This window comes from Channa argus, chromosome 18 (genome assembly GCF_033026475.1).
Source record: "Channa argus isolate prfri chromosome 18, Channa argus male v1.0, whole genome shotgun sequence".
Classification (NCBI taxonomy): Eukaryota; Metazoa; Chordata; class Actinopteri; order Anabantiformes; family Channidae; genus Channa; species Channa argus.
In genome coordinates this window covers 19,668,804-19,692,500 of record NC_090214.1, presented here as the reverse complement: position 1 = coordinate 19,692,500, position 23,697 = coordinate 19,668,804, and the positions used below count along the sequence as shown (strand labels likewise).

Below are 23,697 nucleotides of genomic sequence, written 5' to 3'. Positions count from 1 at the left end.
ACAACAAGGGGAAGTGTAAGAATTACATTTAATCTGCAGTCCTACCATATCCTTTTGGATTAAAGTTCATATCTTTTGGGATATTGACTAACAAGTTCCTGCAGTCTTTGAGTTTTCGCTTTATTAAGAAAAGCACATGTCTAATAAATGTATCACAGGGAGAATGGTCTTCAAGCTGAGGACAACGCACTAACAATTCCAAGATTTTCTGTAAAAACCAGAGTTTTCAGTCAAACTGAAAAAATGAAATAATTCACACAATTATACACTGAGTCGAAAGTATTATTGGACATGGTAGGATGTAAAAATGATTAAACTGGACACCATCTGGCTCGTATGTCACTAGTGAAGCAGCCAATCGCAACAGCCAATTGTTAGCAGAGATGCTGCTGAAGAGAAAATGTTCACACTTAGAAAACCATTCCTTATAAGCACTGTCCAAATCATAGAAGTATTATTAATCATTTGTAAAGTTAGCATTTTCTCTAATCTTTAAGATTCATTTCAACACTAAATTCAGTCATTTCTAGTGTTTGCCAGACTTCACATATAGAAAAGTCTTAAACAATCCAGAGAAGAGAATCTTCTGCTGCTGTCTCTTCACAACTAAAGGTAAACGACTTCTATATTTGCTTGTTCATCTTCAACGGTTAACAGCAGCTGACTGAGCACACAAACACACAGTGCCATCGTAGAAAATAAATGCCAAGACCATTAAACAAAGATGATAAATTCCTACCAAACAAGTGTCCTATCAGTCTTCTTCAGCCTCCTCATGTCTTCAGCAATAACTGACCTTTGTGTGGTCCGAGTGTGTGTCACTTTATCATCCAGTTTAGTTTTTGTAATTACAATCTCAGTCAGTAAAACAATTATATATCCAGTTTGCAATTCCAACAGGTGAAAATGCCAAGAAATAGAAAGGCATTCATAATAACTTGAAGCTGGTTTGATTCGTCAATTGTGAATAATACAGGAGACCACAATTCTGGCGGACAGACCATCCAATGAATTAAAATCCCATTCGAGACTTCTTCTTCTTCGGTTGAGAGGACTGTGATGTCTGCGGGAGCCCCACTCGGCCTTGTGAGCTCTGGGAGAGGGACTGGGAGAACCCTGACCAGACAGAAGAGTCCTGGGATAGATCCACTCTGAGGGTCCTGACGGGGACAGACTGCGAGCTGCGAAGCTGAAAGGTGGAGGCTGCAGGTAGAGGGGGCATGTTGCTTTCCTCTTCTGGAAAGTCGTGGTGATGTGAGGGGTTATCCTGGAAACAAGCCACAAACACTGGTAAATATAAAAGCATGTCACATTCACGTAGAACGCTGACCGTCGCAAAGTGATTAAAAGTGCAATCCAGTACAAGCTCTGCCTTGAAATCTACTTTTACAAAGTTACAATTTTTTGTTTTTAGGTTGAACCTTTCAGAAAGGTGATAATTCTGTTTGGTTCTTGAGGTCGAGGTGGGTAGTGGAGTCTTTCCGGAGTGCAATAAAAGAAGATGATGCCACATACAATAATCAGCCACTACATTAAAACCACCTGCCTAATATTGTGTGGGGATCCCTTGTCTCACTACAGCTCTGCCCTATTGAGACATGAGACTCCAGTCTCACTGGAGTCTGCAACCAAAACGCCAACAGCATATCCTTTAAGTATAAATTATGAAATGGGGCCTGCATGGTTTGGACTCCCATAGTGCATCTTAATGCCAACTTTAATCGATCATCTTCCTCCAGTAGCTGGAGGAAAATGATGATCGATTAAAGTTGGCAATGCATGTCACAAACTGACCCTTGTCAAAGATTCTCAGATCCAGATGATTTCCCATTTTTCCTACTTTCAACACATCAACTTCAGGAACTCACTGTTCACTTGCTGCCTGATGAATTCCACCCCTTGACAGTTGTAACTAGATAATTAGTGTTATGCCCTTAAAGAGCGACTCAACAATTTTCACCTAGCTTTCTATAGCTTTAGTTTCTGACTTCCTCTTATCAAAATGTTTTTCTGCTTCTAGCTGAAAAACTCCTCCACATGACATCACCAGGAAGAGTTTTTCTTCATTAGGAGTTAAGGTGATGTCATCTGGAGGAGCTCAGGAAAAGCAGGTTGACTAGGATTACAAACTCCATAAGTGTGAGCAACAACACTGAAGCTTCTTACAAGTCATCCGGAGGCGGTTTTAGACAGAAGTAGAGAGCTATTTTAATATTGGCATGTCAGAGGGAAGTTTAATGGCATTTATTTAGATGTTCTACCCAAACTAGAACCAAAAGAAGAAAATTCAAAACCAGTGACAGACATCCTTTAACCCTTTAAGGGGCTATAATGCTATGGCTGAATAGTGTTTATCTCTTTGAAAAGTTGGAGCAGCAGTCATCAGACACTAGTGTTTCTCTTTTATTACTGTTTCACTCCTTGGTACATATTATACTCTTTTAATGATTGACTTCACATTCACACAACTGCTGATGTTGTAAGTAGTTGCTGCAGGGAGAGAGAAGTTTTTGTTTGATAAAAACTTCTCCATCTTCACACCTGTCTCTTGTCCAAGATGCGAGAACCAATTGTGTGAGGGGAGTAAGTGAGGAGAGAAATGAAAGCAGCCTGTCTATACATAAAGCATATGGCAAACAGAGACTGCGTTTACATGCACTTAAGTATCCGCGGTACATTGAGAAATCAGCTTTTTCGGGTAATCGGGGAATTGCATTTAAGAAACCTGGTTACTGGAAATCTGCTTGTACATGCAGCACTAGACTAACCGGATATCTCCTCCACCTCTGACTTACTTTTGAAGCCTGACTCACAGATTTCAACTGTATAGGGACAGAAAACAAGGCTTTTTGACCTTTCTCTGAGTGTGTTTGTGTCACAGCAGATTGACAGCACAGGTGGGGGGAATGGAAAGACACATTCAGCTGATCCGCAACAGTATGAATCTTAAAAATCTACAGGGAAAAGTTACTTATTTAAACTTCCATGAGGCACTTTGTGTTAGTTACATTTTCTGTTGGACATTATGTTTTTCTCCAAGAGAAATCTACCTGGGGAAAACACAGTTTTCCCGATTCCTCTACCCCAAATTCAGAATCCAGCTTTCCCCTTGAAATGACATTTAAGAAATCAGCTTTACAGAAAAATCTGACTGTTACCTGGTTATTTAAGTCCATGTAAATGCACTCGGTGTTGGGCAGAGCTCATCTCGCTTTTTGCTTGGGTTCAGCCTATTACACAATCACCAAAGTTTTGCAGACGAAATGGAAGAAAACAAACTTGCACATAGTTTGTTGGGTGCGTTGTGTAGACAGCTGTATTGGTTAAATTAGGAATAAAAAGTAACTAATCTGTTAGTCATGCACTAAAGTGAACGTTGTGGCTGAAATGTTTCCATGCAGCATATAGGATGGATGCTGCTGTACAGGTCAATGCAAGTTAACTTGCAAAATGACAACTGCTAAATATCCTGCCTCCCATTGTTCCGACAGGTGTTAAGTTGAAGCTACAAGAGCAGCTCCACACACTGGACAGATATACGGTTATAAATGGTAGCTGCACAAACACTACTGAGGACTGTCCTCTTACCTGTGTTGCAAAGAGAGAGTTTAGGTAGTCATCTACTGGACGTCTGCTCCTCTTTTGACTAGCTGGTGTGGAGTCATGTTTCACGGTCTGAGATGAAAGGAGGATGTGGGGGCTCTTGGGAGTCTGCTGGTCATTTGGTTTAACTTTCTGAGGTGTGGGGCTGAGTGTGGGGTCTGGGGTGTCATTTTGCACAGTGGATGGTGTTGTGGCTCTTGGGCTGCCATGTTGCAAATAGCCTTTCAGCTGGGACAAGGGTCCTACTCCTTCGGTGTCTGACCCCATCCCCTGGCTCGTTGCAGAGGACCAGCCGGTTGAGTCTGAGAAATCATCCAGCTCTGATTGGTAACTCACAGACGAGGTAAAGCTCCCGGACAGTTCCACACGCTGGCCAGCAGCTCTCCTTGCCTCCTTTTGCCTCCTCCTCTTTCTCTTCAAAGCTTCCACCTTCTCCTTCTTGTTCAGCCCAAGCTGGTCCTCCCACCATGCCCGCCATGCCTTTTCCCCCTCCCAGGAGAGAGTCATGCGCTGACTGAGCTGATCTCTCCACATGTCTGTGTCTACCTGGTTTGGCACCGGCACCACCTTTGGAGCTCTGAGGGAGGTGGAGACAGTGCTGTGCACCAGCAGCGAGCGTTTAGACATGCATGCTCTCAGATCTCGCCTCAGACTAAGCACATGGTCCTCTTCTATGGAATCTTTTGCCTCACTGTCAGGCAAGCGAAGGAGGCCTTTGGTTTTGACCATAAAGTGCTTCGAACAGTGCGGCCGGGGCTTCTTTTCACAGCTCTTTCTCATCAGTTTCTGGAGCCAATGTTTCCAAGTTATAAGAACACCTTCACTGACTTTTACTGGAACCTGCTGCTTAGACGCAATGTGTCCACTGGCTGCTTCCCCCACAGATCCTTGTTTTTTAGAATCACCAGCAGCTTTACACACCCTTTCATCTGTCTCTCCGGTGTCCAATCTAGTTACTTGATTCACCTCTGGATCATCATCATCATCATCATTGACGACAACCTGCAGCCCCTGCTTTAAGTTTCGATGTCTCACTTTGGACTCTGACTCTTCCTCTGAAGACTCAGAGAAGATTGCAACCCCCTGTTGCTGCCTCTCGGGTGTTTCACCCACATACCCCTCTACAGTCAGACTCTGAGTTGGGCCAATTATACCCTCGTCGCTTGAGGTATCCGATATAAGCAACGGAGAATCTGGTGTTTGTGGCAGTTTTTTTGGTCCTACTGAAGGCACTGGTTCGTCCTCTGCTGCTGGTAGTCCAGAGGCGGTGTCTGTCTGCTCGGGCTTGAGGATTTGGTAGAAAATATCCCCTGCCTCTGTCAGCTGTAGGACACAAATACACTCCACACCACCATTTTTCTTTGAAATACAAGTCATACCTGGTAACAAAGAAAGAAGTTAGAATCAAATATGAATGACTTTAACAGCAACAGAAAATTTTGCAACTATAAAGAAAAAATACCTATTAATGTTATCTATTTTATATATTTGTATCATATTTGCAAAGAAGCTAATATACCCTGTAGTCAGCTCGCTTTAGTAGTTAGCACAGAATGAATTACTCATGCTTTTTACCAGCTGTTACTACTGTTACTCTAAAAAATACATACACAGAAAACATACAGTGTCCCTGATCTTTTAATACCTGCAGCAGGTGAAGACAATCTATGGGTCGCAGTTTCCAGACGGTGAGGTAGCTGTACAGGAAGCTGTTTCAGACTGTCTCTGGCTCTGAGGAGAGCCTGAGGAGGACCTTGACTAAAACAGGCCTCCGCTCTGCCTCCTGCACACAAGGTAAGACGTTTTACAGAGAGGGTTAGCATGGAACCTTAATGTTTGTCCAATACACCAAACATACTCTGGAGGAGACTTATAAACACATAAAAATGTTAAATTACCACTACTCAAAAGTTACATTTGTCTTACTCTCATCACAACACCTCCTGTTGACTGACCTGAGTATTGCAACATGGTGATTTCCTGAGAGCTATGGGAGCCCAGAAGGATCTTAGTGTTTCTAGTCCCCCCCACCGCCAAAGCATTGGGGGCGGAACCAGGAACAATGTGGCAAAACATGGGCGGGGACTGCATCATGTGGTCCCACTTGAGCATGGGCAAACAGGGGAAACGTTCATCCATAACATAGGCCGAGTACTGACAGAAAAAGAAAGAAAGCACAGGATGATGACTTTGGCAAAATGAGCGTGATTAATTTATTCAACTCTGACGTGATCCGAAAAGTGTGTGTGGATTCGACTTGGTTCAGTCTTTGTTCATTAGCCTACCTGAGTGGTGATGAGGTGGTGGAATGGGTGGTTGTCTCCAAGATATCTGGCCATGATGAACCTCTCTCCACTCTGGCACTCTGAGGTGTTGCTGATGCGAAACAGTGTGTGACCACTGGCTGCACTCATCTGGAGGAGAACGGAAAGGATGTAACTGGGAGGTAAAAGAACACAAAAAGCAGAAAGGAAATGAAGAGCTAAAACAGCTCCAGATGAATTTCTGCATATAACAACATATAATGTGGATGTCTGGACTTGTTGAAACATCTACTACTGATGCCACTTTTTTTTTTTTTGCTCTAATGTTCTCTTAGACATTTTTCTGTTTCCAATAGAACTACTTTAAATTCTTGGTTCACATTTTCATAACTCCCAATCTACCTAACATCATTTTATGTTCAAGAAAACAACATATTGCCCCCTTCTTGGATGTAGGAGAAATATAAATCCAAGGTAAACTCTGAGCATGTGCAGATAATTTGGGAAAAATATCTAAACTGAAATCACAACAACCATGTTACTCACAACCTCTCGCTTTACCCTCATGTCTGTGAGCTCCGCCCCTGTCCTGTCTGCATACAGTATAACCCTCGGGTGGGCGGAAAACTCACACCATCTCCATGATGACTTAGCGTTGAAGTACAGGTTACTGCCCTCCTCCCGAACTTTCTGCATCCTGACGGAGCAAGACACGAGTTTGGGAATCCAACTCGACTTACAACCTGACTCTGAATAGATTAAATCAGTATTTGGGGGAACAATCATTAAAGACTTGTGCTCACCCTCTGCCCACGGTCCACAGATTTGCTGCTCCACTCTCACTCGCTACCAGAACCTCGCCTAAAATATGAGGACTGATAATACACAGCAGAAAAGATGCTACTTCAGCTGGAATGGTTATCAATATTCAGAGCTTTACTTCCTGTCTCCAACTCTACAGGCTGTGGAGGGAGTTAAAACTGCCACCAGCCACACTAACAGTGCTGGCACCTTGCTCCTCTATGATCACTAACCTTACATTGATGCACGTTGCAACCTCTCTGGTTTTGACAACCTGCAGCAGACGAGGCACGTTTTTTTCACTCAACCTCCAGACTCCACACAGGTAATCCGAACGCACAGCAACACAACCTGCCAGAAAGCAAACATGATGAAAAGTCCTTATGGCCTGGAGGAAACCATGAACCACATTAAATTCCTCATGATGTTTCTGACATTTTTCTTGCTCTTACAGTCGTTATACAGGGAGGTGGCGCTGATCTGTCTGACAGGGCCTTTCAGCTGGAGGCTGAATGGCTTACTGCTGGTGGCATCCAGAGAGGAGGAACCACCTTGGTGATGCTGCAGCACCACTTTGTGGAAGTCTGAGGTACTATGTCAAGAAAGAGAACCAAAAGGAAAACACAATGCTCAAAAAAAAGAAAAAAATGTTAAAAAAAAAAAGTACTAAAAAGTACAAAGTCAGCTTTAAAAAGTCAAAATTCAGTATTAGATATTTCTCTTAAATTGGTCAAATTTCAGTCAATACATGGAAGCACTGATGTTGGACAACAGAGCAACTTGATTAACTTATAATTGATTTAATCAATAAAGTATTGATATTTTGTGATGGTAGAACAAACAAATTTTCAGCTGGACCAAACAAAAACCAAACAAACATCTGCTGTGGTTCTTAAAGGAATAGTTCAAAACTCTAAACCAACGTTAAAACACCAGGGCGTATTAAATAGCCAGCTGCAAAATTTAAATAATCAGTATTTAAATTTAAATAATCCAGTAATTAATTGTGATTCATAGGATACTGAGACGGTCCAATCCCTGCATTCCAGGGTAGAGGAGGCAGCCACGCTCAGAGCTGCCCCTGCTCTGTGAGAATGGGATGAAGGCCAGAGCACCACCTGTGGCTGCTTCGGAGAAGAGCAGGCGGTCTCTCTGCTCTGTGAGCTCCTCATGCAACAGACCACCCAACAGCTCAGTAGGGATGGAAGGCACTATGTCTGACAGCAGGGTGCTGTATGCATCCACAGATCTGGAGGAATATGACTGCTGACATCTGAAGGTAAAGTTTCAGTGTCACAAAAACCACACACACACACAAGAACAAACAACAGTCCAATGTCAAGAGATATACAATGATTGGACTTTAAACCCATACACAGACATTTTCACACAAATCAGTCAGGACTACTCACATGTTAAACTTCAGCATGTTGAGGAAGTTCTTCACTTTCCACATGTGGACTGAATCCCTCCGATACCTCTGCAAAACAAACAACATGCATGCATGCAAACACAAACACACTATAATAAAATGAAAAACAACAAACAACTCCTACAGCTCAAAGAATTATAACACAACATCTCAGTCTTGGTGTATTGATCTCAAACAGCTGATGAATAAATCAATAAACCATGACTAAATCAATCAGTAAATTGTCTTCCTATTGAAAACCTGTTGTCAAACTTACGTCTTTTAGTCCTTGCTTGAAATTGAAGTTTTCACCGAGAATGTCACCCATGCACCCGAAGGCATCATGGCAGTGATCCACGAAGAAGTTCTGTATCTAAATAGAAAACATAATTGTAAACCTTAAAAAAAAAAAAGAGAAGTGTAAGAGGTTGGCAACATTCACACAGATTTTGTTAGTTATTAATTTTTCTTTTGTTTATTAAATGCCACACTGTGCATTTCCCATGGTAAAAACAAACTTCTTTAATCTAAGTCAAAATCACGAGACAAACTATAATGCTAGAATGGGAAACGTTTATTTAAACTGCATTTCCAAAAATAATAAATCTAAAACACACAAACCTCAAAAATTAGGGTACATAAAAAGGTAGAGTACACCTCGCTTTAATGTGAGAGAACCGTCAGAACTCACATGCTCTGCGAAGTCCAGTGGATCTGGAGGCGTATGCCAAGGGAAAGCTGGAAAACATTTTTACACATATTAACATGCACATATACAGTAATGGAGTGAAAGAATGGAAACAAATGTCTAATGGGATTTAGCAGATTTTTTACTCTGCTACACTAAATAACTAAATGATTTGATGAATATAAAAACAAACTACAAGTGAATTTAGTGTTTTATTATCTAAATGCAATTTAATAATTATGTGTTTAAGGTTAATTCTAAGTGAATTTGTTCTAACTTTAGGCTGGAAATTCTGAAACACATTTGGAAATCTATCTTTTATCACACAGTTACATATATTGGGCCTGAAGGGAAACACTTTTACATATTTAGGGCTGATTCTAAAACAAAAAATAAAAACTTGGCAATGATGGCAAGAACTTTATATATTTTGAATGACAAAGACAGATCGAGTGACGGCACACTAAAAGTTCAGGTGCTGGCCATGAGTGTGCCACAAAATGAAAAACAAGTGGCAATTTGTATTCAGCCATTTGTTATTTTCGTAGGAATTTATTACTGGCATTTTCCACCAATGTCGAAACATTTTTCAATTTTACACAATGGATTAAGCAGGGAAACAAAGTGCAGATTAATCTACAGGTATAGTATTTACTGCATCCAGTTGGACTGGTTATTTACTTACACATACATATCACTAAGACCAGTTTTACATCCACCAACCTATTCTGAGATTAAAGAGAACGTAAGTGAGATCAAACAGGATGTTTGCGACTTACCGTTTTTAGGAGACAGGAGGGGAACCGTTACCGGCTCAGTGTGACACCACGTCTCCCCTCTGACCTGATGACTGGATGTAAACGTCCAGCTGGAGAGAGGACCGGAGCCGCCCTGAAACCCACGTAACACACAACAGCGGAGAAAAGGCATATAAATAACTAGGTTAGGTTTTCAGCACTAGCGTTAATTGTTTGATCAGAGAGTGAAACGCGCTAACGTTGTCTTAACCAACGTTAATCTCCTCCCGTGTCGGCTCATAGCTAGCATAACGTCAACTACCTGAAGTCTGACGCGGTCGTAGCTGCCCCATTTTCCTGCGCAGTGTTTCAGGACCGACTCCGGTGGACCGCATTTGTAGAACGAAGGAAAAAGCTGCTGCGGGAACTGGTAATCCATTTTTTTCACAAGCTAAAACAACTGCAAAGTGTTATCCCCAACTGTCTCAATGTATCTCCGGACAAGTCTGTACATGTTTTTCTCCCGGCTCGGCTAACGTTAGCTCCGCAGCACGCCGCTGGTACGCAACATTACAAATAACTTTATCCCATTGGAGCTAATCATCATGACACGGGCGCAAATTATCGAACTACAACGTGTACACACGATAATAACAGTCCTAGAAAAAAAACTCCAAATACGTTAGAATTTCCCCCAAAATCCACAGTGTATCGCTTAACACGTGCAGCCACTCCATAAAGCGTGACGATGAGCACAACTGGCAACAACAACAACAATACTTCCGGTGTGACTTCCGGTATTTCACTTTTTAAAGAATGGAAAAACATTTTGCTGAAACTTGAAAAGGATAATGGAAATCGCCTTTCTTGGAAGACGGTTTATTAAATAAGCAAAAGTAGTAAAAAGTTTTTTTCTTTTTTTAACCTTTCACTTAGGTTCAGGGCAGAGACTATATCAGACTATAGCAAGAAAAGCTTACAGATGTCGTTTGTCCTATATTTTTAAAAGTCAAACTGCTATGTGAATATGTTTTACATGAAATCAGATAAACATTCAATAAAAGTGAATAAAAAAACGTGTTTCTAAGTTTGACAATTGGATCGTGAACGCAGAGCGGAGGCTTTGGACACCTTAATTTGAAATAGTGAAACCGGATGTGGGTCTCATTTGTCGCGTGATCATTTGACCGAACGGCTTGGGTTTCTTGGTGGACACGAGCTAAAAACAACCAGTAAAAACTATAATTTTTTCTTCCCTTGGTCAAAGAGTGGACCGTTTTGGGGACAGATTTTTCTTAAAAGGGAAATGTTTCATTAGGACTCAATTTGTGGTACGTATTTACAAATATAATCATTTTATTTTGGTTCCGTTAGCCGTATTGCTAACTTCGGAAGTCGCGAAATTGCAGGTGTAGTGTAACGTTAGCATTAGCGCTTCATAGATCACTGCATAATAGATCACGGCTAACGTTAGTTAAACACACTGTCCTCTAACATCGTATTGATTCAGATTTCTGCACAATCCTTCTGTTGGAGTATTTTCAGGTTTCGGGTGCTGTCACTGTCTTATATAAATGCAATCTATTCACCTTTATCATACAGGCTGCTGTGCCGATTGTATTCCTGAAAACACGTCAAGGTTAATCGGTAATGTGCATGAAAAAACAAACTTTTGTTTTCATGTGAAAGTAGGTTTGTAGTTTTATTGCTTGTCAGAGCGCCGCTACCGATTCTGTGCGTGGCTTCGTGACAGGACAGTTAATACATGTGTCAGGGGTGATATGTCTACATTAGGTATTTCATTTCATTGCATGCTATTGAAAACAGGATTAATGACTTGAGACTAGACTTAGCATCTGTCAGGTCTCTTAATAAATGTAGTGTCACCAGGGAAAATACTATCGTTACACTTGCACCTAATGAGAAGAAAGATAACACATATATTTTCTCATGAAAGACACATATCTATCAGAAAGTCATCATTTGACAAACCACAACAGTAGTACCTCAGTTTACTTCCAAATACTACCTTGACGAGAATATCATTTGAACTAGTTTAAAAAAAAAAGTCTCAACAATTTATTGGGCAAGGAACCAGGTGGTCAGAGTCGTCTTGTTTGAAACATGATTACATACCTATGTTACTAAAGTCTGTGTTTGCAAGTTGGATCTTTGGAAAGTGCACTTATTCGTTTACAATGTTTACATTACGTTTGAATTTTATTATTTTTGATTATATGCAGTGAGTTATTACAGTTGTTTTTGCATATTATTGTGTGATACTTTGACACTAGTGTCATAAGTTCCATATGACAAACGTCTGAATTTTCCTCAACTTCTGTCAATGTTGATTTTTATAGGTGTATTTTTTTACAATAATTGATCCACATATTCTTTTTTTTTTTTTTGCCCTAGGTGGGCAAGGAACACTATAGGGTAACTTCTTTGACTCTGATTTCCCCAAAAAATCTGAAACTCTTTTTGGAAAAAATCCATAAACAAAAAATGTCCTTTTATATCCACTCCAGGATTGAAATTTTAAATGTCAAAGTATTTGTGGTTAAACATACATAATACAAAATATTGTATGTTCATGTTAAATATAAAAGTAAAGATAAAATTCTGAATTAGAATTCTGAAGTTTATTAAAAAGTATAATCCGAAACCTGCCATTTACTAAAGTAGTCACTGTATGCACACCCTGCTGTGCCCTGTCAATTCAGTTTGCCACAGGTAGATTCCAGTCAAGTTATACACTCATCTCAACAAAACATAAGCAAAGAGAAAGCACAATTTAACTGAACAGCAATGGACTGAATACTTTTGTTAATGAGAGATTTTTCTTATAAAGGTTTAATAGGTTATCAAAACATTTTGTAACCTATTGTTTACTGTGTCATTATGGTTTATTTTGTGTAGATTTTTATTTCAAATTATATTTGCAATGCAGTCAATTGTGCAACCAGTCTTGTTTGTTTGGTCAGTACAAAAATGGAAATGTGAATAGTTTGTTATGTAGGGGTAGTGGCATTAAGCCACTGTTTCTTAAACTCAACAGTACAATGGTTCTACAGTACCTTTTAAAAGATGCTGCTCGGGGTTTTTCACATTGGCCTTGACTCACAAGCTGATGTCGCCTTTAAAGAATTTAATGCTTGCCTAACATCTTCACACTACACTCAATCACCACAGTTTATGACAAAGTAATGTCAAATAAAAATACGTAAGGTGAAATAAGTGTTTGTCTAAATATTCACCCCCTTCAGGTCAGTATTTACTAGATGCACCTTTGGCTGCAATCACAGCATGGAGCTTATATGTATGTCTCAATCAGGCTTGCACATCTGGACACTGCAAGTTTATGCCAGTCTTCTTTGCAAAACTGATGAAGCTCGGTCCGGTTATGTGGGGATCGGCATGATCGTCATCCCCTTTTTAAGCCCTTTTTACTCATATCTCAGTCCTTCTGGGTCTCTCTTAGTAACTGTTCCTTTCTGTTTCCAGACACATCACCATAATGTCAGGGAACAATCTGGTTCTACCAATAGTGCTGTGGGGCCGCACGGCTCCCACCCACTGCATCAGCAGCCTTCTGGTAATGGATGACTTCAGCACCATCATCACCGGCTGCCATGATGGACAGATTTGTCTGTGGGACATGACACCGGAGCTGGAGGTACTACAGGGACTACATTACAGGGACTGTAATGCTTGTTTTTTTATTTATTCTCTTTCTGATCATAGAATGTTTCTCCCATCCAATCCCCCAGATTTGTCCCAGAGCCATACTGTTTGGACACACAGCCTCCATCACCTGTCTGTCTAAGGCCAGTGCTTGCAGTGACAAACAGTACATTGTCAGTGCATCAGAGAGTGGGTGAGTACCTTTTTATCAGACACACTTGTCAGAAGTTCCATATAGGTGATCCATATGCTATCATCCCATTTTACAGAGTTGAGTATTAACAAGTATTTATAATTAACCGGCAAAGTGCCAGAATATAGTGATACTTGTGAAGGTGGCACATCTCCACTGACCTGCTGTGCTGATGAACAATCCTGCCAAAAAGGCAGAACACAGACTTTAGCTTACTAACAGAAAGGCAGATAAAATCTCACAAGATGACGCCTACATCCCCAACAGTCATCAACTTTACATTCTCAAATGGATTGCATTGTATTTAACTGTATTAGTACATGTGATGGAAAAACACATATGAATACCTTCTTTTAAGTTTAGTTGTACTGATAGAATGTGGTCATTTGCTGGTGCAGCATGTTTCATGGGGATGTTTTGATATATGTTTTTGACCTGAGGAGTGCTCGTAGAGGTTAACAAGGTCAGCTATATGGTCGACTGCCCACAGTCATCTCCAGGTTGCACCAAGTTCCTATTGTAACTTTTACAATATACGTTAAGCACTAACGTATAATGTAAAAGTTACAATAAAAGGGAAAAGCTGGGAGTAACAGCCTGGGGGGGGGTGTAAAGACTATTCTGCCCAACAACAGGAAGATACAAAATCATGTTTGACATGTTAGGTCCTTAGAAGTGCACTGCATGGAGACTTGAGACTCTGTCGGTGCACTTCTCTCTTGCAAGAAAATAAAACCCTTAAATACAATGTGAATGTGGAGTTTTCTGTATTGATTACACTCGAGATGTCTGTTGCCAGTAATTGTCAAATTTTGCAGCGACAGAACAATACAGACAAATTCACATGTTAACATTTTTATTATTTTGGTTACGTTGTAATGGCTATAATTTAAAAGCGGATTTCGAGAATTTTCTCTCATTGTACATTAAATGTTAGGAGATGGATGCACATGATTTTCTTTGGCGACCCCTGAAAGAGAACCTAATTATTTTAAAACTATATTACTTTAAAACTCATTTAAAATGGATGTGCTCTATAGCTTCTTTACATAAAGCCCAATTTAAATGCAAATCATGTTTTCCTCTCTTATGTCTAACTTTACTCTGTCCATGTTTCAGAGAGATGTGTTTATGGGATGTGAATGATGGACGTTGTATTGAATTTACCAAGTTGGCCTGTGCTCATACTGGCATACAGGTAAGAACCACACTTATATAACTAATCATCAAATAAAAGCTGACATTCAAATATTGGCAACAAAAGCACTGACAAATAATTTCTCACAGATTCCCGAGTTATTTTCAATCACTTCTACTTCATGTTTCACTGTTGCTTCAAGCTGCCATCCTGCATCAATAATGCAGATTTTTACATTTAAAGCATTTCTGCTGGAAAACTAGAAACTGTTGTTTTTTGATGTGTTTTTGCTTATTAACTCCTCTGTTGTCCTCTTTTCTTACTCACTCTCTCCACCATCTTTGTCCTCCACGGTTCTCCAGTTCTATCAATTCACCATTGGAACTCAGAGGGAGGGGCGTTTGCTTTGTAATGGCCACTACCCAGAAATCCTTGTGGTAGATGCCACCAGCTTGGAGGTTCTGTATTCCCTAGTGTCCAAGATCGCTCCAGATTGGATCAGCTCCATGAGCATCATCCGATCGCACCGAACACAAGGTGAGAGAAAGAGGTGGAAGTGGATGACTTCAAGATTTTTGTCTCTGAGGGATAATGATTGAACAGTGAGTGTAATTATCTGGGAACAGGGCACAAAATATAAAATAAAATATTCATATGATTGATTATAAGAAATTAACGTCAAATTGCTGTCCTTTTGTAGAGGACACAGTCGTGGCAGTGTCAGTGACTGGGATTTTGAAGGTTTGGATCATAACAGCTGAGGTCAGCAGGATGCAGGTATACCATCCTACAGACGCTGGATATTTTAAAACAAACCACCAGTGTTGTGTCAGAGCTCTGTACATTGCTAGGAAAAAGTGTGAACATTATGAGAAATGTTTAAATGAATAATATGTGAATATACAACCTGTTTCCAAAAGAGTTGGAATGCTGCAACAGTTAATACAAAACCAATTTCTTATTTATTTATTTATTTTTTTATATATATTTGAATTTGATGCCAGCAACTTTAAAAAAGTTGGGACTGGGTCAACAAAACACAGCAAACGTTGTGTAATGTGGAGGAAAGAAAAACACTCGGTGAAACATCTAAGAACTAATGGTGTTAATATGATTAATTTAAGGTTAATGTCTTAACAGGTCCCTGTCATGATCAGATATAAAAAGAGCTGTGCACGTGACAACGCCAAAGATTAAATGGCTGTCATCTCCGGGCCCTCAGGCAGCACTACTTCAAATGAAATTGTTTAGTGGAAATCACTGCATGGGCTCAGGAACACCTTGGAAGACTGTTGTCAGTAAACATGGGTTTCTTGCTGCACCCACAAATGAAAGTTAAAACTATACCATTAAAAGAAACTACATATAGAAACCCCAGAAAAAACACCACCTTCTCTGAGCCTGAGCTTATTTAAAATAGACTGAGGTTAAGTGGAAAACTATCCTGTGGAAAAGTGAGTGGTAATTCAAACTTCTTTTGGAAATTATGGCTTCTAATGTTTTGGCCACCCTTTATTTAAAATGAATTAGGTGGCCAAAATATTAGAACTTATAAGGATACTTAAGGATACTCTGACATGTGACCGGAGGAGCCGGGGATTGAACCCACAACTGCGAGATTAATAGGAAACCCCTCTACCATCCTGTGGCACAGTCACGGGTGGTCATAATGTTATGCCTGATTAATGTATACAGGTTTTTGGAGCAATAAATGCTTCCATCCAGATGAGATCTTTTTTAGTGAAGCCCTTGTGTATTTCAGCAAAACAATGCCAAAACACATTTTATATGTATTACAGCATGGCTCATTAGTTAAAGAGTCTGGGAGCTAAACAGACCTGCCTGCAGTCCCGTCCTCTGAAAACATTTTGACTGCAGCACCACACCTTTTTCTGAAACAGGATTGTACACCAGTGTAAACACACCACGTTTGTTTTCTTAAAATCTCAACTTAATTTGTGTGTTTGTGTGTAATTAGGACCTGGACCCAGTGTTTGAAGAAGAATCCAAACCCATCTATTGTCAGGGCTGTCAGAGTATTTCCTTCTGTACTTTCACACAGAGCAGCTTGCTAGTTGTCTGCTCCAAGTACTGGAGGGTAAGAGTGTGCTATACCTCTCAATGCCATTAATAATACACACAAAGGCCTGGGGTAGACCACTGGATCATGGCTGTAGCCTGACCTGGCCTGAGTACACAGCTGCTTTATTAAATATGTGTATCTATCATTATCGCGTGTCAGGTGTTTGATGCAGGTGACTACTCGTTGCTCTGCTCAGTGGCCAGTGAAAATGACCAGGCCTGGACTGGAGGAGAGTTCATCGCTGCAGACAAAGTCATCATTTGGACTGAAGATGGCTGTAGTTACATCTATAAGCTACCGCCCAGGTAAACTGATGCTCAACTAAAGTCATGGAAAATTATGGGAGTTTAAACAGTGAGTGAATTTACATGGACTTAAGTAACCAGGTTTCCAGTCTGCTTCCTTGGGAAAGCTGATTTCTTGACTGCCATGGAAATGGGAAAGCTGGATTCTGAAATGAGGGTGTTAGAGAAACCTGGCTACTCTTGAGTCGATTTCTGTCGGAGGATGCCAAAATTTTAAAATTTGCTCAGTTCACATTTAAACATTGGGTTTTAAATATAAACTGCACATGTGCATAGCAAAAGGCTGTAGACATGATCTTGCAGCTGAGTGAAAGGAGAGATCATTAACAAGGGGATGCCACCACATTTTTACAATGAATTCTGCATAAAGCCTGACAGAAAATTAAACACACAGTGCTAAATAAATCACTTTCCCCACGCAATTTAAAAATAAATAAATAAATAAATTCACATTTGCATGTGTTGTCCCTCCTATTTTTCCCTTTACCTCCAACACCAGCACAGACACAAAAAGAAGTCAAAAATATGTCTGAGGTGGAGGAGAAGATTTACAATAACTAGGCTTCTTGAGTGCATGACAATCCCAGTCCCCGAGACAGCCTGATTTCTATGAGTACCAAGGTTACTTAAGTGCATGTAAATGCCGTCAATAATTTTTCATATCTGTAGGCACCTGTGGGCATGTCCTAATCTGATTTTGGTGTGTGTGTTCTTCAGTTGTCAGCGTGCTAGTGAGCATTTCCGCAGTGATGTGGGGAAAACTAAAGAAGGGTCAATCCCTCCACTGATCTACAGCATCACTGCGCGTGCAGACAAACAGGTCTGTCTTTGTAATTGACTCTGTCCAATTCTTGAAGTGACAACAACTAAAAAATGGAAAGCTGGAGCTATTTTATTGCTATTTTTATTAGTTAATGGTAGTTTTAGTGCCATATTGTTTTTAAGATTCTAGAGTTTTTGTACCTGATGATAAATTTAAAACACTGCAGGTGTAGAGTAACTGTTCTTTTAAGATTACAGCTTACAATAACACATGCAATGCATTCATTCACAAATCTCTTCAAAAGCTCTCACTGCTAGACTGTTCTCTTTATCAGCTCTTTTTAAATTAATACATGTGCAGGTAGACATAGACACGCAGAAACACAAAATGTGGTTCTTGTGTGATACTCCAAATGATGTGGAAAGAACAGAACAGCTCAGAAAAGTCTTTACAACACATGCTTGCTGCACACCAGAAAAACCTCCTTGTTATTGAAGTATTGTGCATGCTTAATTTAAACTTCACCTTAGTCTTATTCCGTGGAGTATTACCGATGTCATTGCTTGTTATTCTTGTCGCTTCTGACTTAGTCAGACCCCTGTCTGCAGCAGACCACTCTGATTGGCTGTTCAGCTTAGCAATTCGGTGCACAAAAATAGACCAGAGTATTAACAATGTCAGTACAGTTTGTAACATTAACTTCTTACTAGACATATCTTGCATTAGAAGTAGTTATAAACCATCTGTGGTTAGCAAGAGTAGTGTAAAATCGTAAGCTAATGTTGCTTTGTGTACAGTTTGTACATGCTGTCCTAGGTCTCCGCTTTTTGTTTTTCTAACACAAATGCGAAATGTGCAGCACCACATGCTCCTCGGCTGTCATCTTTGTAGTGTGTTCGACTGCCACTTGTTGGCCCAGCAAAAGCAAAGTGAGCCTGAGACAGCAGTTGGTTTTTGTCTGTTTTAGTTCTGTGATGTTGGCTTGGTGTGTCAGGCCCCTTATATTTTATAGTGTACTTATGCAGGCCATTTTGTTTAAACTTTGCCCAACTAATTCAAACATGATACCAAATGCCAAGTACTGCATTTCAGTAAGCACAAAATGTATGATTAATATATGGCTACTTAATGCTTATACAGGTACAGTAGCTGTGTGTAGTTGGCAGTATATTTGTGCTTTGTATCAGTGGCATTTGATTCATTATGATCAGGGCTCTCTTTATGCACATGGATTTGCCCTGGTATAAAAACTGCAGCAAAAGTAGTTCACACAATGGAGGGGTTTATCAGTCTGCATCACAGTGGTTCACACTGTTAGACATTGTTAGACAAAATCAATTAAAAAATGTTTAGGCTTCAAAGGGGGAATTCACTAATTTCAACCCGCTCCCTGTGATTTTATGATTTTAAATTTGGGGAGTAATTGCATATGAATAGTTTCTGACTATGGAAGCTATACTTTCATTCAACTTCCTCCTTCATATGGCGCCATCTGAACTGAAAGCCTTTCCTCATTATGTAATTTGGAGAAGTTCAGGAGGAGGAAATTGACCAAAACTATAGCTATAATATAAGGAGGTCAGTAGTTTAAATCAGCACTAATGTATAAATTATATTCAGCAGCTTTAAAATTGTGTTTGTAGAAATACTCTACATTTTATTGATGGCTTTGCGGGAATGTGGGAATAGACCACAAATTTGGTCAGTTCCCCAAGACTTCCCTCAGTCTTGTCATGCTCAATAGTGTGCTTCTGAGTTTCTTTTAGTAATACAAGTACAGTTTCATTATTCTTTCATATTCTTTTCCTTTGATTGTCTTGCCTTCCAGGTGCTTATAGTAAATATCATATGAATCATCTGCAGGACTTGTAACTTTATATTGATTAAAAAAAATGTCCATGTACAGGTTATTGACAGGGTTTTGTGTCACACTTGCAATTCAGTTAAAAAGGAGGCGAGAGCAGCAGAGTAGTGAGACCAACATGGCTGTTGTCTAATAATATTTTGCTGTTGTGACATACACTATACATTCTTTTCCCCCCCAGTGTGAAGTTTATTGGTACAGGAAATCCAACTCCCCCTCAGTAGTTCAAATTAGAGACTAGCCCTTATTTGTTTCTATGGGCCACATGTCAGGTTTTATTTGAAAATGCAACAAAGATGGACAAACTTGAAACTAAAAATAATCTGCACATTTTAATTTTGGTTCAGATGGTGAAGTGTTGGGTTTAATCCATGTGTGTAAATATGACCCCTGCTGCTTTGTGTGTAATAATGATTTTATTTTGGACCTTCAATGTGTATTTATAATTTATCGTGTGTCCTCATCTTTTGATATTTTTGTTGACTTTTTTTATTGTTCTGTCCTCTGATGCTGTTATGCCCCCTCCCACTCTTTCCTTTGACCTCCTCGTTCCTCTCAGAAGGAAGGAGAAGGAGATGAGGAGGAGCTGGTTGTGGAGGTGATGTGCCTCCCTCCCAGTGAGTACGACTTGGAGCTCTACACCGCAGAGCTGCTATACCACCACCGGCCTCTAGAGGCGCCAGTAAGACCCAGAAAATACATTCTGAAAAAGCAAAGACAGGAAGAAGATTTACTTTATTGGCTGAGCTGCAAAAGCTAAAATAAAGACAATTACAGCAGTTAGACCAGTGTAACTTTATTTGTAATATAAATTAGCGGTTAATTCCAAACTATTAAATGTTAAAAGAAAAAGCCAAACAAATGTTTCCATTTCTGTAATTTCTGTACCATCAAATAAAAGCGACCCGTTATACTGATTACAAGGACTATATTGGTGGTTAAGCATGTCCTTGAATGAAACCAGTGGTTGCATGAAAGGAAGTCACTAAATTCCAAAACCAATAGGTGGTTTTGAAAATAATCACCAGGAATATACATTATAAATGTGTACTAAAAAGTGGTATAGACCTTTAAAGTTGCTGTCAGTTGTAAGGAGTATAGTCAGGTACAGGTCTTAAATGGACCTTTCAGAAGAAGATTTTAAATGGCATTGAATTTTAGTGAGAGGAAGGTTTATAACCACTTTGTTAGCAAAAGTTTTAAATTTGTGACTTTGCAGCTCAGCCAGAAAGTGAGCACTAGATGAGAGGAGCAAACTGTGAGAACAGTAGTAAAATCATCCACTTAGTGGCTCACAATACCCCTGCACCATGGTAGCAAAGACAGAGCTAAAATTAGTTTCCTGTTGTGCTATTTTTATTATTCTAAATGTCCATATTTATTTGGTAAATAAAAAACTTAAATTCTTGATAAAATAGTTTCTAACTCGGGCTGGTTTGCCTTCGTGACCAATGCTAGCGTATGTAACAAAACAGAGCATAGAATTTCTGTTTGTAATATAAAACCTGTAAATATGACACAATTAAAGTGAATTTGACTTCCGGCCGTTTATTTCTGAATTTGTACCACAGTGAAAATATTATAGAATGTCTTTAGAGTAATCTTCAAAAGCACAAAAGACTATTAGTTTGTCAAACTTGGGTATTTGTAATTTAGCAAGAATCCAGCGGTAAGAAATGCGCAGTACAATGTAACCAAACCAACAGCTTTCAGCTTGTTCCTTCAGGGATCGGCACAGGAAACATTGATTTGACATAGGTTTTTGGGCCAAAAGCCCATCCTGCCACAGCCCACCCATTTTTTTTATCCAGGCTTGGGACTGGCATCAGGGTTGCCCCTGATGGCTGGGCGGGGCCACAACTGGAGGAGTGGGGATTTGATCCCATGCCCTTCTGTATCCCAACCAGATGCTCTACCAATTTTTTCACCAGGCCCCCTTGCACAGTAAAATCTGGTACTGTTCATATAAATACTAAAAACATAGAATATGTTTATAAAAATGAATATAAAAATTTAAATAGTAATTTTTTACTATAATACTATAAAGTAAATATTACTATAAAGTAATTTTTTAATGTAAATGTTTTATGGCCAATTTAAGTTTCGACACTTTTTAAAAAATTATATACTTGTTGTTTTCCATGACAAACAAAAAATGGGGAAAAAATAAATACGATTATAGTGAAAAGTTGCCATATTACAAAGGATAAGATTGAGATTGATTACACCAGGAGTTATCATCAGCGGTTCAAGAGACACATTTAATTAACGTTATTAATTTAAATCTTAATATACTGGCGAAACATGTCAGCCTGGTCACTCCGCAGCCTTGGCTAACTTGGCTAAATTTCTCACACACTAGCGTTAAGTAGTAGTCAATAAGTACCTTTTGACCTTTTGCAATGAGGCAAGCTGCCTTCTCAATAAATTATTATGAAAAAACCCTGATGGAAACTCCCATACACAGCAACCTGCAGAGGAACACAAACTCAGTACTCAAAAGTAGAATTATATGGCTAAAACAAGTACCACTTCAAAACTTTTAGTAAAGCAAATGTACTAAGCCGATTATTTACATTTTACTTATGGCACAAAAGTAAAGTTACTCCACTAAGAAAATGATGTGTTTTAAACTGTACTGATTAGGTGATATTTCAAAACATGTACAGCAATTAATGAAGGGCTAAGGATGGAAAATTGCTGATTTTAACTCTTTTATGTGCTGACATGTGGTTAACTTATAATAATACGTCAGCATTTATTAGTTCATAATAATTTAACATAAAAAAAATCTATTTATTTTTACATTTAAATCACGTGGTGATTATAATGTTGTGGCTGAGCAAATAATAATTAGTAGAAGACATACTCGTTTAGGAGAGGTTATTACAAATAGTATGTATATAAAGGTGTTTGTCATGTTAAAGTAGCCTTCAGAAGTGTGAGCCATTGAGTAGATGATGGTGGAGGTGAACTGCCTGTTTTGTTTGCTCTCCTCTTTGTTTTCCTTCCTGTCAGACTGACAGACTAAACTCACTCTGGTTCACCTGGCTTCATGCTCTCTTCCCACTAAAGCAAACTTCCTCCTTCAAAAGCACCATCAGCCTCCACATCTGTCTTCATTCTGATGAAGATGCATGCAAAGTCCCCAAGCTGCTTTTAAACCAAAATAATGAGCTGCTAAGTCCCTCACACGACGACAAACCAAAGACACAAAAATAATAGGAATATGTTGGCATTTTAAATGAGTATCTTATCTTGACTAGACACCTGCCAATTTGGGTTTCAAACGTATTAAGTTTGTCTCCAAACCTGAAATTCAAAGATTAGTACTTAGTTGATGTTTTACAAACGAGGTAAAAATGCATTGCTCATTCATTTCTATACATAATTCGTGCACATACATTTAAAGCACAGTATTATAAAAGGAACATTTACATCTTTGATATTTCTGTTTAAATACAGTATTGGATACAGGTATGATAAGAGGAAATGGTGTTTGTGGGTGTGGTATTCAGACATTGTTTTAACAACTGTTAGCACAAATTCTTTGTGTTTATTTCATCCTTGTTTGCACACCAGTTAGGTGGGGTTTTCCTGACTTAAATATCTGCAGTTAAATAGCACTTCATTTAAACAAAAATATATAATATAAGTAATATAAGTGATTCTAGATGAACAGCAGTTTTAAATTATTTGAAACCACTAACTTCTTTAAGGAAAGAACCTTTTATTTCCTATTTTCTGTGTTTAAATTAGATCACATTTTAATAAGAACCCCACTCCTCAATTTAATTGGGTTTATACATTTAGGATATGATAATTTTTACATCATAGAAGTATTGAAAATGTTGTTGTAATGGCTTAAAAAATTCCACTTATATTACTTCCAATTGGCAGTTTTTAAGTTGGTGGTAAATTACTGTAAGTGAAGCTGAACTTTCTGCATGGAGGTTATCACCTTTAAAGCTTTTCAGTGGCTTAAAGACCCAACTTCACAGTTTTTAATTTAAGTATTTGAAACAACTGAAGTAATTTTCTGTCAACAGTAGCTTAATATTGATTAATAATGAATTCATCACGTGAGTCTTTTATAATACAGGTAGCTTGATATTTCCTTTCTCCATCTTTATTATGTGTTGCTGTGTATAACAACGAACTTT

The 23,697-nt window shown here is 39.1% G+C and overlaps 2 protein-coding genes across 11 annotated transcripts in view; one reads left to right on the top strand and one right to left on the bottom strand.

The window, feature by feature from the left end:
• Nucleotides 1-739: 739 nt before the first annotated feature.
• taf1c (TATA-box binding protein associated factor, RNA polymerase I subunit C) lies at nucleotides 740-10,267 on the bottom strand. Of its 6 annotated transcripts, XM_067483549.1 has the most exons (16): nucleotides 9,827-10,267; nucleotides 9,547-9,658; nucleotides 8,771-8,817; nucleotides 8,357-8,452; nucleotides 8,081-8,148; nucleotides 7,691-7,941; nucleotides 7,121-7,252; nucleotides 6,902-7,019; nucleotides 6,671-6,742; nucleotides 6,414-6,564; nucleotides 5,889-6,017; nucleotides 5,559-5,757; nucleotides 5,249-5,386; nucleotides 3,589-4,982; nucleotides 3,159-3,230; nucleotides 1,133-1,267 (listed from the first exon to the last, which is right to left on the bottom strand). In XM_067483549.1, exons 1-15 carry the CDS (start codon nucleotides 9,941-9,943, stop codon nucleotides 3,204-3,206), a joined length of 3,051 nt encoding a protein of 1,016 aa, XP_067339650.1. In that variant the 5' UTR covers nucleotides 9,944-10,267; the 3' UTR covers nucleotides 1,133-1,267; nucleotides 3,159-3,203. The 6 variants fall into 6 exon arrangements, with proteins under 6 accessions (XP_067339648.1, XP_067339649.1, XP_067339651.1 ...); XM_067483547.1 differs by lacking the exon at nucleotides 3,159-3,230 and having other exon boundaries at nucleotides 740-1,267; XM_067483548.1 differs by lacking the exon at nucleotides 3,159-3,230 and having other exon boundaries at nucleotides 740-1,267; nucleotides 6,429-6,564.
• Nucleotides 10,268-10,664: 397 nt separating this feature from the next.
• The window catches only part of LOC137103549 (WD repeat-containing protein 7), a 99,946-nt gene continuing 86,913 nt past the window's right edge, over nucleotides 10,665-23,697 (top strand). For 2 of the 5 annotated variants that reach the window (XM_067484011.1, XM_067484008.1), the window contains exons 1-10: nucleotides 10,665-10,835; nucleotides 13,009-13,180; nucleotides 13,275-13,381; nucleotides 14,501-14,579; nucleotides 14,882-15,056; nucleotides 15,220-15,296; nucleotides 16,498-16,617; nucleotides 16,762-16,907; nucleotides 17,625-17,727; nucleotides 20,094-20,216. In XM_067484011.1, coding sequence (XP_067340112.1) covers nucleotides 13,022-13,180; nucleotides 13,275-13,381; nucleotides 14,501-14,579; nucleotides 14,882-15,056; nucleotides 15,220-15,296; nucleotides 16,498-16,617; nucleotides 16,762-16,907; nucleotides 17,625-17,727; nucleotides 20,094-20,216 — 1,089 coding nt within the window. In that variant the 5' untranslated portion in view covers nucleotides 10,665-10,835; nucleotides 13,009-13,021. The remainder of the gene's footprint in view (nucleotides 10,836-13,008; nucleotides 13,181-13,274; nucleotides 13,382-14,500; nucleotides 14,580-14,881; nucleotides 15,057-15,219; nucleotides 15,297-16,497; nucleotides 16,618-16,761; nucleotides 16,908-17,624; nucleotides 17,728-20,093; nucleotides 20,217-23,697) is intronic. The other 3 variants (XM_067484009.1, XM_067484010.1, XM_067484012.1) reach the window with 3 other exon arrangements.

Excerpts from the sequence above, each read along its gene's own strand:
- taf1c (XM_067483547.1), bottom strand. The coding sequence starts at position 9,943 with ATGGATTACCAGTTCCCGCAGCAGCTTTTTCCTTCGTTCTACAAATGC. Across the intron at positions 5,387-5,558 it reads CACCATGTTGCAATACTCAG|GAGGCAGAGCGGAGGCCTGT; the intron begins GTCAGTCAACAG and ends CCTTGTGTGCAG. Across the intron at positions 4,983-5,248 it reads ATTGTCTTCACCTGCTGCAG|GTATGACTTGTATTTCAAAG; the intron begins GTATTAAAAGAT and ends CTTTGTTACCAG.